Source organism: Pipistrellus hanaki (genome assembly GCF_964339955.1).
Source record: "Pipistrellus hanaki genome assembly, chromosome: X".
In the NCBI taxonomy this organism is placed as follows: Eukaryota; Metazoa; Chordata; class Mammalia; order Chiroptera; family Vespertilionidae; genus Pipistrellus; species Pipistrellus hanaki.
This window is the reverse complement of record NC_140524.1, coordinates 84463752-84477021: the sequence shown is the minus strand read 5'-3', so window position 1 is coordinate 84477021 and position 13270 is coordinate 84463752. Positions and strand designations below refer to the sequence as shown.

The 13270-nt window shown below is 35.2% G+C and overlaps 1 protein-coding gene across 3 annotated transcripts in view; it reads right to left on the bottom strand.

Moving 5' to 3' along the window:
* Window positions 1-13270, bottom strand: part of DMD (dystrophin) — a 2141216-nt gene that overhangs the window by 1438363 nt on the left and 689583 nt on the right. For all 3 annotated transcript variants that reach the window (XM_084869361.1, XM_084869360.1, XM_084869362.1), the window contains one exon: window positions 8449-8572. In XM_084869361.1, the coding sequence (XP_084725487.1) occupies window positions 8449-8572 (124 nt within the window). The remainder of the gene's footprint in view (window positions 1-8448; window positions 8573-13270) is intronic.

Sequence of the window (13270 nt, the reverse complement as noted above, 5' to 3'; positions counted from 1 at the left end):
AAATTGCAGCTTAGTGTAGGAGTTAGGCCCACCAAACAGGACTTTTATGATGCCCTGATAGCAATAATAAACAATTACCCAAATGGTAAACAAGTACTACTGTGGAAAATTCATTAAGTCAACCTTAATAAAACCTTATTTTGGTGGAGGGAGAGAAATGAAAGTGAAAAAACAACATGGTACTTACAACATTTATTACCCTATATAATAAAAGCCTAAATATGCTAAGTGTCTGACCATTCATTTGACCAGTCAGCCAGTTGCTATGACATGCACTGACCATGAGGGGACAGATGCTCCGACCAGTAGGTTAGCTTGCTGCTGGGGTCCAGCAGATAGGTGGCAAGATAAGGACTGGGCAAAAGAGGTGGGACGTGGCCTAGAGCCCTTCCATAGTCCCTCCCTGGTCCCCAACATGCACCCATAGAGTCCCTTGGCCTGGCCTGTGCCCTCTCACAATCCAGGAACCCTCAGGGGATGTTGGAGAACTGGTTTCAGCCCAATCCCCACAGGCCAGGCTGAGGGACCCCACTGGTACATTAATTTGTGCACCAGGGCCTCTAGAATCATAAAAACATAACATTGAAAAAATAAGATGGAATAGTCCCCTGAACAAAAGGCAAAGGAATGATTCTTTTTTTATTACTTTTTTTCCTGTATTGATTAAGGTATTACAAATGTGTCCTTAAAAAGAATGATTCTTGACCACAATACCATCCAGGATTCCTTGGACTCAAAAGCAGATAAACAAGTGCTCCTACTTGGCTAGTAGACAGTATTGTATTTTAAAGCACCCTAATGAGGTTGGTCTTACATTTTCAGATTATGCAAAACTTTTATCTATGTTTACAAATTAAAATGTTTTCTTATCCCTAGAGAATAAGTGTAACAACATTTTATTGATCTCAGAAATTTAGGGGCTATTTTTTTTTCTGAAGTATTTTTTGCAAATATTTCAGCATCTTTGGCTTTCTTTCTCTTCCATGGCTCTGATTCATATTTATTTTATATTTACTCTATTTATCTATACCTCCATTTATATACAGGGTATCCCCCAAAAATGTATACACACTTTAATAGGTGATAGCTCTATTTTGAAAATGAAATGTATTTTAAAAAGCATTGCCTTTATAATTACTCAAAATATCTGCATATATTTTTGGGGCACCTTACATATGAGCTTTTTCCTTTGTTTTCAAGGACAAAGGTGTCATCTGAATGCTCTTCAACATGATATTCATTTTCTTCTATACATTTCATCTTCAATGTTAGTTTAAATTTAGTCAGATTTCAGTCATCACTACTATAATATATAGCAAGTACTTTCCTGAAAGGTACCAATTTTCTTCTTGCCACGTATAATGCTTCTTATAGTGTTAAATTCCAATAGCTAAAACTACCTCTGTGAATCACCTTGATCATGAATAAATCACTGCCTTAGATATTATTATCCTTCTCTGATATTTCTTATATGAAACTCATCCAGCTTTTCTATATGTGTTTTCCTATATATCTCTGTTTTAGTGCATATATATGTGTCGATATACATGCACTTATATAATAGTTTTACTATTAAAAGTATCTATATTTTATAATGGAACATATTTTTGAACTTATTTTTATTAACACGGAGGATATTTAATACTTTACTCAATATATATTCAATATATGATCATATGTTTAAAACCTACTGCTGAGATTCTGAAGTATGTTGTGCACATAATTTCAAGTAAAGAATATACTATTATCAGCTTAAAAAGGCTTCAGTGAACCATTCCATAATGATTTTACTGTTATTTTTAAAATGTATTATGGACTCATGAAAATCCTTACAGATTGTTACAAATTATGAATTCTAAATTGTATAACTTTGAGTGCAAAATAAAAGGCAATTGAGTTGTATAATAATGTAAAGAAAAAAGAAACAATTAAAATAACCATTGAGCAAAGTACACAGAAAGAGAAATTTACTAATTTATAAATAAGTTGGTTAAAACACTATGACCTCTCTTCCTCCTTCATCAGCATCTCTTAAAAGCCTCTTCCTTTCATGACATCTTCTCTAATTAATGTGAAAAGTAAGTTCCAGATTCCCCAGAGTCCTACCCTGACTTTAGTAGCAATTAATTTTCTATTCATTTAACATTCTATAATGTAGTTTTGCCCTTTGACAGAAAAAGTAACTTATTCACTCAAATGTTTATTTGGAAGTTGTTAAATCCTTCATATCAGTAACAGACCTTGACTTAAAATTAGCCTTCAGAAATGAAAAATAATCACTTGTTCATACAGTCAATCATCAGTGGTGCTAATTACCAGGAGCTATGTTAGGTACTGGAATACTTAAACAACCAAATTAAGGTAAACCAAAACAAACAAACAAACAAATAAATAACAGGAGTAAGAAATTAAGATCCAGTCTCCAATTTCTATGATTTATAGAAATTGTAATTACATTGGTTTTTACATTGATTAAATATAATCAATGTAACAATGGCCAGAAATCAGTTTGGATAAGTAAACAGGATTTTGATCATGGTAGTCTTTATGAAGGCAACATGAGACAATGCCTTTGTCAATGTCTTCCAAAGGCCATCAGGAACAGGTCTGCAGATTAATAAAGTTAGTTTGATTTAATTTGCTGTGATAAGAGAGAGACCATGGAATAGGAAACTATGGTGATATGTCTCAAAGAGGATGTTAAAAAGAGTTTTTAAGTATTGGTTTCTATAAGGTGAGGATGTGGTTAAAGAAGCAGGGCTTTGCCTTTAATTGGATGTTGTAAGGGGTAATTCTATGATTGGGTATCTTGAAAATAATTATATAGATGACATGGATAATGTAGAAAGGATAAAATTATAATTAGTAAAGAAGTCATGTAAGCATGGATGGAGACAATTGGTCATTTTGGGTGGTTTAGAAATGTTATAATTTTTGTCTGTATTGAGACTTCTTGCAAGCTCTGGTATAGCATGTAGCAATTCCAAGGACTAACTGAAGTGCCAAGCCAGATCATAGGTATCAGTGGCTTTTTCCCCCCCTCTCAAATGCATATAAACAGAGGCATAACAGGTAATATTTATGTTTCACTAAATTCATTTTGACAGAAGCAATCAGAAAACTTCTAAAAGAATAAAATATTAGTGGCAGGGAAGACCAGCTATGGTTTATCATCTTAAACAGAGGTGAGCTACCATATAAACTTTAATCAGGGTTGTGGTGATGGGAATACAGAGAATTAGACAGTTTCAGCGCGCTAGCAAGATTAATTGAACTTGTTAAAGGGTTTGTAAATTATAGAGAAAAATCTAGATGACCCAGTAACTTTTAGGTTCTTGGATTAGGCTGTAAGAAAAGGGAAAGGAAAGAAAAAGATTAAATGAGGTTTAAGTTTTCAGGCAAAAATTAAATTAAAGGTGTCTATTAGGCAATTAGATATATCGGCCTGGGCTTTAAGGGGCACATATGAGCTAAAGGTACATATTTGGATGTCATCCTGTATAATAATCTTATATAATAAAGAGGTAATATGCAAAGTGACCGTCACTCCAACACACAAGATGGCATCCCCAATGTGGTCAAAGATGTCTGCTTCCATGTGGACACAAGATGGCCACCACAAGATGGTTGGCAGGGGAGGGCAGTTGGGAGGGACAAGGCCTGCAGGGGAGGGAAATTGGACTGACAAGGGAGGGCAGTTAGGGGTAGCTGGGCCAGCAGGGGAGGGCAGTTAGGGGCAAATAGGATGGCAAGGGAGGGGAGTTAAGGGTGACTGGACCAGTAGGGTAGGGCAGTTGGGGGTGACCAGGCCTGCAGGGGAGGGCAGTTGGGGGCAATAGGGCTGGTAGGGGAGAAGTTAGGTGTTGATCAGGCTGGCAGTGGAGCAGTTAGGGGGTGATTAGGCTGGCAGGCAGAAGTGGTTAGGGGCAATCAGGCAGGCAGATAGGCTAATGGTTGGGAACTAGCAATCCTGGATTGTGAAAGGGATGTCCGAATGCCTGTTTAGGCCCAATCTCACCAGGATCCGGTCTAAATGGGCAATCAGACATCCCTTGAGGGGTCCCAGATTGGAGAGGGTGCAGGCTGGATTATGGGTTGGGCTGAGGATGCCCCGTAAACCCTGCACATGAATTTCATGCACTGGGCCTCTAGTCCTATATAATAAAAGGCTAATACGCAAACTGTCCCCTGGACCAGGAGTTTGGAGTTCAACCAAGGGGCAGGGCTGGCCAGCCAACCACCCGCAGCCCCTCTTCTCCACTGACTGCACCCCCAATCATTCCCCCAATTGAGGGCAGAGTCAGCTGGCCTACTGCCTGTGGCTCCTCCCCCTGGCCAACCAACCGCCTGCAGCCCCTTTCTCTGTCTGGCCAACCGCCCTAGGTCCCAACTGGCCTGATAGGCCCCAATCGGGGCAGGCTGGCCAGACCCCACCCATGCACGAATTTGTGCACTGGGCCCCTTGTTAGAAAATAAATTCTGTTTGAATGGGAAGAGATGAGCATAATTCAAAGAAGAGAAAAAGGGAAGAACTGTAGAGAATATCAATATTAAAGGACAATGAGATGAAACCAGGAGATAGTGGTATCCCATAAACCAAGGAAGAAAAGAATTTCACAAAAGATAAAGAGGCTAGTAGGTTTTAGTCCTATTAAAAGTTGAGTAAAATAAGGCACAAAAATATTCATATGTGTGTTTATAGGAGAGGAGGGTTTTCTCAAAGACAGAAAAATAGCATATTTAAAGGCTAATGATAAAGACCCCAAAATAGAAAAATTGAAGATATCGATTTGTGGTTAAATGGAAACAGGTTCCTTAGGATATAGACAGTGAAGATATTAAGACTATACACACGTAGATTAGCCATACCTAGTCAAAAGAGGACAGTCTCTTCCACCAAGGCAGAGGGGAAAGAAAGAGACTGTGTGAAAACAAATATAATCTGTGAGATATTACTTTAATTAAATTAAGAGGGGAAAGTCATCTACTATAAATGGTGGGGAAAATTTTAGGAGAACCTTGAAATAATTGTTGAGGAAAATTGAGAAATTTTACTAGAGAGGCATGGAAAACATGAATAAGTACTGGTGAATCTGTTAAAATGTGCTATTTCAGAAATGGAGTAATATCTGCTAATAAAACAGTACAGTTATGCAGGTGGGTAGCTGAATTGAGGAGATTTTGGAAATGGTGGATTTTGTGGATAGCAGTACAACCCACATGGGCTCAGGATATTAAGGAGGAAGGCACAATTTGAGTGGGCAATACTGTGAACCTGGTGTCAAAGTCTTCAACGAGAAAGTAATATAATAAAATGATGACCAATAGATAGATGGCTACTTGGCATGAAACACAAGGGAATGGATTTGCTTTTTTTACATAGAGAGTGGTACTTTTGGAATTGGCCCTTCAATTCTAAAGGAGTGGATGTATGAAAGAGTCATTAATCTTAGTAGTGTTCTGAAGGGTAAAGTGGTTTCCATGGATGTAGAGAGTGAGTATACAGGACTGAGACTTTGCCTTGGGAAAAGAGTTTCAGAGTATGAGAGCACAGGAAGGCACTAAAAAGAGGAAGTGAGGCAGAGAAAAGAGAGTGAAGAACATAGAGATTAAGACTCATCAAAGAACAGATGAATAGAAGTACTTATATTCTGAGTTGTAAACACAGATAACAGAAATAAGAGGAAGTTGAATTAATTGGCTTGAAATTTCCTACAGAACTAGGTTAAAAGTTGATTTGTTATGGGTGTAAATAAGCAGAGGTCCCCAAAAGAGCCCAAGGCCTGTTTACCTTAACAGCTGGTAGGAAGGTTTTTAAAAGCACTTACAGGTCCCAATTCTTGGTCACCTTATCATATTATCTTCTGGTCAGGCAGGTTGTTTTGTTGTTTTAACTACTAACTTACATTACAATGTCTGTGCTCAATTCAAGAAGTTGAGTAGCTAGATGTATTATTCAGCTAGAAATTCTGAACTGTGGTGATATAAACAGAATGAGGGAAAGAGCACTGAAGTAAGAGTGATAAAGTCCCAGATTGTGTCTTGTCTGATTCTCAAAACTTTATGTGCATAAGAATCATCTGAGGGTCTTGTTTAAATGCAAATACTGATTCATTAGGTCTGAAATCTTACACTTCTAACAAGCTCACTGATGATCCATATTGTTTGTTCAGAGACTACACTTTGAGTAGAAACATCCCCTAGAACTCAAGTTTTAAGTCAGTGCACTACATTAATTATATGTATAAAACACATGGTTAATAAAGAAGAAAACACTATGTTATGTTTAAAAGTATATAAAATTGAACTGAAAATATCCTAGGACATTATAATTAGCTGAGAGCACTTGAAATTGAAAGAATAAAGTAAAAAAAAAAAAAAGAGAGAAGGTAATATTTAGTCATTTTTTAATGGATGCCTAAAAATGAATTAATAGCACTCAAGTTCATAAGACAGGCCTCCCATGTGTTCCAAATAACCTACATAAACAGACAGGTGAAGAAGTAGAAAATTAATGTACATCAAAACTGCATATCCATCATCATTATGCATTTCTCTCAAGGATTTTTAATACATATACATTATATTTAGCCTGAAGGAAATGTCTAGGTAAATCATTTTATGTCCTATTTTAGTAGGCAATTAAAAATGATGTTGTTATTTCAGAAAAAGAGAGTAGAAGTTGATAAAGGTGACTCACGAGGCATTAGAAAACCACTCATACAATATTGTATACTTTTTTTTTTAGCACTTTCAGTCATTGCTGACACTATTGATTAAATGCAAATTGCTTCTAGGTAACCATATGATAACAGGACATTTTTAAAGTTGCATTCCTTAAATGCTGGGACTCAATTTTCGTGCTTGATCAAAGCTGTTTTAAGATACAGAGGGTGATGAACATATAAGTAGATTATTCAAATAGATTCAAAAATGTTGAATTAGCTAATAAAATGTCTGCCCCAGGAGATTCTTACTTTCAGTTGTCAAATATGTCACATGAATCTGGAAAGAATTTAGAGGGCATCTTCTCAAAGTAATTTTCTAGCCATAGAATTACCTTAAAAACCCTAACAAAAAAGCATACCTTCACCCAGATATACTTTGAAATAAGACATTTTGCTAAGTTTCTCCTAAATATTATACATTGTTCTTGAGTTTAATTTTCAAACTAAGATATTAACAAATATAATCATAGTTCCCATTTATTGCAACTATTTATACTAGTTTGCTATTATTAGATAACAGACTATTATATAAAGCTAATAATAAATTTCTAATTTATAAATAGTGAGTTCTGAGAAATGTTGATGAAATTATCTCTCATCCTCAAGCAACCTAAAAAATAGATTATTTTTCCCAGAAGATTTTTTTGTTCTCCAAAAGTTATAACTCCACATCAAGTATTAACTTGCTTCTGATTTAGTATTGTATGAGTTAAAAATAGATTTTGTCATTCATGAAATCGAATGCTTGAAAGAATAGGCAGAATTAATCCACACACATGTAACCTTCCTGTTGTTCAAATTATTTGACATTGAGGATATTTTTTTTTCTTTAACCTGCCCACTGCAGATTATTTACTTGGCCTGCTAGAAATCTTACAAACTACAAGCACATCTCAGAGATATTGCAAGTCTGGTTCCATGCCACTGCAATAAAGAGAGCCATAATTAAAGTGAGTCAATCTTTTTGCTGGTGGAGGAGGGTCTTCTTACCTTCTTCAATATGTAAAAATCCTAACATCTATGAAGAACAATAAAATGTGGTATTCCTGTATTGCCAGTTACATACCAAAAATGGATGTTTTATAATTGTCGAATTTGAAAAATCATAGCCCTGATAACGTCCCTGAGGATGAAGCAACACTTATTAAATCAATAAAAATCCCTATTGTGAAGGACAAAATTATAATGTCTCAGTAGAGAATAAAAATAAATAAATATAGAAAAATCCTGAACTTTTTAGTTATTACAATATAATAAATAAATACCTAGAGAATGCAAAACTGTTATAATTTATGAAAAGTATCAACAACTATAAAGAATAACTTTTTAATGACCATGAAATCATAAACAACAAAGTCCTAAGTATAGTATTTTACATGTCTATTCTATTCTAAAAGTTTGCTACTATAAGTCCCATACTTGAAATGACAGAACAATATATGAAGGGAAATCAATGTAAGTTCATGTTATAAAGTGGTTAACTTACAGCTTAACCAATAAAAAAGTTGTTAGAGAAGGTTTATGGAAAGCATTCCTGGTCATTCACAGCAGAACAAGGGAAGGTTCTACTAGGTGAAACTTTGATTCTAATTGGTATCTAAAATACATTTTAAAGTTAAAAGCATGATATCATATTGCTTTAATCTTTTCAATTCTAATAGAATCAGAGAGTACAAAGCATAGAGTTTACAAGCAACAAAACTTAGGAAAAATAACCTACATTGACTTTTTCTTTAAGGTCTGAGAGGTTGCCATCTTTCCGAAAGATGGCAAATTCAGGACTCTGCAACACAGCTTCTGAACGAGTTATCCAACTGTGAAGTTCTGTGATGTCGACATCCAACCTAAGACAGGAAAAATAAGGATCATTATTTCTTGATTATATCTTTCTTCTATATGGAAAAAGGTAATCTATCCACATTTATCATTTTCCAACTAATCTGAGACTCCCGCTCTATGCCTCTGTTGTTAATAGCACTAATATTTCCCTATTCAGGTAGGCTCAAAATGTGGAGTCAGCTTTGGTCTAGAGTCTTTTGATCAAGGAGTTCACCTCTGTGGAATCCCCTATACTATTAAGCCATTACTCAGCCTCTGCTTGAAGGTTTGCACTGGTAGAAAAATTACTACTTCCCAAGATAACCCTACTTCTTTTTAGAAACTACTTATACCAAACATAACATTCCACTTTGGTGCCCCTATTAAAAATTCTTCTGGTATTTATGCTCTTACATACTTTCTAACTGTATTGACTCTAGATGTGGTCATGTGATTTAGTATGGCAAATGGGATATCAGGAAGGGTGATACAAGCAGGAGTTTCATAAGTGCTTGCACCTTAGATCTTGTCCTCTGAGAGCAGACACTAGGAGATTGCAACTGTTAGAAATTCAAACAATCCTTTAAGAAACCTCAAACTAGCCAGCTGGAGAGACCATGTGGAACAGTACAAGGGACCAATCATATAAATAAAGCCTTCTCTGACATCTGGACCCTCTCAAATACCAGCTGAATATAATCAAATGAGTGCTCCAGATGAAACCACTTAGAATCACAGAACTGCACCAAGATCTTACATTGCAGAATTACGGAAAATGATAAATAACTATGTTAAGACACTAAATTTTGGGGTTTGTTGTTATGCTGCAATATATATTTGATCATTTACCCTGATATTCTCAAGCATTATTTTATTGCAGAGATCTATAGAGCTAATGCGAGTAAATATCCACTATCATCAGGTCTAGTTAAAGTACAGGTTTTAGGGGAGTCATGGAAGGGTTGCAAAGGTAAAAGATCTCTATGAATCATTTGAAATTCTGGGCACAATTCTGAATGTGTGTTTTCCTCAAGAAAAAAACCCTAGATTTTATCAGCATCTGTAAACCATCTATGAAAAGAGAATTTAAAGATAATCTAATCCAATAGTTTATTAAGCAAAACAACCAAACAAATGAAAGTATCCAGAAAAATAAATGGTATTTACTTTTCCATAGGAAATGTGAGAAATAGAATAAAAATACTAATATAAGATTTAGACAGCATTTATGTACTTTAATTATTATGCTATAACTTATTTTCAATTCAATCCTCAAATAGTTGAAATCATTTCTTTAAATACACTCGAAGATATCTGTTCTAGCCCAAGTTACTTCAATGGATAAGCCATAGTTTCCTTAAAATCTGGCTGCTAAAGGGATCATATCAGCAGTATCTAGTATTATAGGGGAAAAACAGATAATTATCTTCCTGGTTTATAACACATGATGCAGCCTATTAAATAAATGTTTTCACTTCCATATTACACTTTCAACTCATACTGAAGTTAAAGTGAATTAAACTTTAGGAATTTTTCACAAAAATTATTATTAACCCAGTTCTTCACTATCGCAAACTTATGAACTGATTTCCTGAACTAAAATTTCAAGGCTTTAAATCATATACTAGTAAACATGTTAAAACTTCCCATGTTAGCTGCAGGTTATTAGATTAAAATTAAACTGATATAGAGCCTCACAGAATATAAAGCACTTCCAATAAATTATTTTATCTCAGACTATTAGAACCATAGGGAAGGAACCTAATTCATCTTGTTCCCTATTATATCCTTCACCTCAAAGAAGGCCTGGTTCACAGTAATAAAAGCTACCCAACTGAAATTGAAGGAAGAGATATCTAATTTCAGACATTTTTTAATCCCAAATCCCATGTCATTAAATGTCAATATTTTATATGGAATATAAAAATGTATGTATTTTTATTGTAACATACATGGTAACTGCTTTCTTACATCTTGCTCTCCCATAAGTTTCATCCCTGGGTTTCCTATTTCTTCATTCATAATGTTGATTTTAAAATACAGGCATACCTCGGATATATTGCAGAATCCATTCTAGAAAACTGCAATATAATAAGTAGTGCAATAAAGGAATACCAATCTTTTTGGTTGTAGAAGGTCTTGCCTTCAATTTGTAAAAAACTCAACATCTTTTAAGTGCAATAAAGCAAAGTGCAGCAAAACGATGTGTGGCTGTAGAGTCCCATTGTGTGCTTCTACAAATGTCTCCATCTCTCTCATTTCTGTTGTCTTTGACTGTGGCCATTTAACCATCTACCAAATTGAGTACATTTTTCCTTCAAAATGTGTTAAGGGATTTTTGTTTTTATGTTGGTATAATATAAAAATCCATGTGTTTCTCTACCTACAGGCATTCACTTGGCAGTGCATGGAGTGGGATAGGAGTTCTGATGTTTACACCTCAAGAGTAAACTTTAATTAGTGGAACCTGGGAGTTGGTGGATAAATATACCAGCTCCCTTGTCCTTCAGTGTGCAACCATCATGAAGAAGGCTATATACAGTGCCTTGGAAAGTTCCAAGAAGAATTGAGTCCCAGTTGTCTCCAGCAATAACCTGCTCGGGTATCAGCCTATATTTTGGCTGCCTCCTTTTCCTAACATCACTTCCCCACTTTGCTTTCTGGGATCACTTTCCAAATAAACTTGCACAAAATTTTTGTCTCCAAATCCACTCTTGGGAAAACCCAGACTAAGACAATGAGCAATAGCTTCAAACCTTGGTTTTCAAGTGACAATTGCACATCGATGTTATTCCTTATCAATTTGGCAGCTACTGTCTCATCATTTTTTGTGGTCTTCCCCCTAGTTTTCACTGTTATTGAATATTTTTCAGATATATTTGCTGAGATGTATGCTAAATTAACCAACTTTATGATTCAAATCCATACATGTTTATAAAGGGAGTGTCATCTACTCTCCTCAGCATTTTGCCAGTGATACTTTCCATTATTCTTTGTACTACCTGAGGGTAGATATTTAATCATAACTGAAGATATCATACAGATGTAACTATGCTCCCTTATCAAAAACCCTCAAAAAAAACAATGAATAATTATTTTCAATATTAAATCTCAGATTCTATGCATGTATTTCTCTTCATAAATCACTCATTTCTACTCATTCTTTTTTTTTCACTTTTAAAACTCTCACAAAACCATTGCTAATGAAATGACATATAGTATGTTACTCATAAGGGCGTTTATACCTTCAGAAATAGCCCATTAATATATTCCTTACTCATCGGACTCTCATAATGCACTTCACTCTGTACTTAGTGTACTTCTACATGCTTTTAAAGATAAACTCTATCCCTTAAATGCAATCTAACTTTATCCAACTTAAAATCTTTATCAACTAAAAATTGACATATCATTCTCCTCTGATAAACTGATTTTTTCTTATGCAATTGCTGATGAATATTGTGTCCTATATTTGTAAAATATGCCCTAAAATTTCATTTGTTATTGTTGACTAGAGGCCCCTTGCAGGAAGATTCCTGCGACAGGGCTTCCTGCTATGGTCTCCACTGCCCCACCTGCTTCCCTCCCTTCTCCGAAGCCTCACCAGCTTCCCTCCCTTCTCCCCGGCCCCGCTTGCTAGCTTCTCCACAGCTTCACTCCCTTCTGCAGTGCTTGGCTTCTTTCTAAGTTGTCTTCAGTCTTCACTCTGGCCTGGATATGCAAATTATTTGCATACTCGCCCTGCAAATATGCATATTCACCCTGATTGGCTGGTGGGCGTGGCTTGTGGGTGTAGCTAAGATATGGTCAATTTGCATGCTTCTCTTTTATTAGAGAGGATGATTAGCAGTGAATTGACAATTTTCTCTTCTTTACAAAGACACTCTTCAGAAATTCCCAAAAGCAAAATGTGTAAAGTTCCGTAGAACAGAGAGCAATGATGTCTTTGAATATTTTTATTTGCAAAGAGTTTATTACCAACCAAGGTAATATTTTTAGAAGATACCTCTCATTTTCTGGAATTTTCAAAATATCAAAACGTATGATGCTTATTGTACAAATCTAGTCTATTTCATCTAGTTGAATTTTCCATAAAGGGGATGAAAATTAAATCAATTACACTATCTTATAGTCAAAATTTGGAGATATATCTGTATGTGTATGTGTATGTATAAACATTTTAAGTAAATTAAAAGAAAAAAAGACTGAAAAATACCACCACTCAAAAAAACAGAGAAACACTTGCAGTTTAAGAAGTTGCCCATTTTGAATTCTCAACACTATGGAACTTGTGCAATAATATAACTGCTAATTATGCCAGGAGAGCCTCTTGATGGGTACTTACTATGTTCTGTTAATTTTCTGTACAGTGACTGCTATATAAAGTATTAACCTAAGATGACACATTTACATAAACTTTAATTCAGTCACTTTCAATATACCATTTGGAACTCATCATTCCCAAATGGGTAAATGTTGAAAGTAGAAATCCTTTAAGCTCTCAGACTTAACTAATTTGGTTAGTGAGCTGGTTGTGAATATCCATTTTACATTTTTAAACATCATTGCACGTACAACTTTATAAAAATGTAATGAGCTTCGTCTTTAGAAGCCTGAAAGTAAAGTCTTGACACCTGTGAAATATGTTAACTCTTACAGGATCCAGAGCTCTAGGCTTAGACCAGGTGATTTAACAAACCAATCTTATTGTACATTTTGATTAG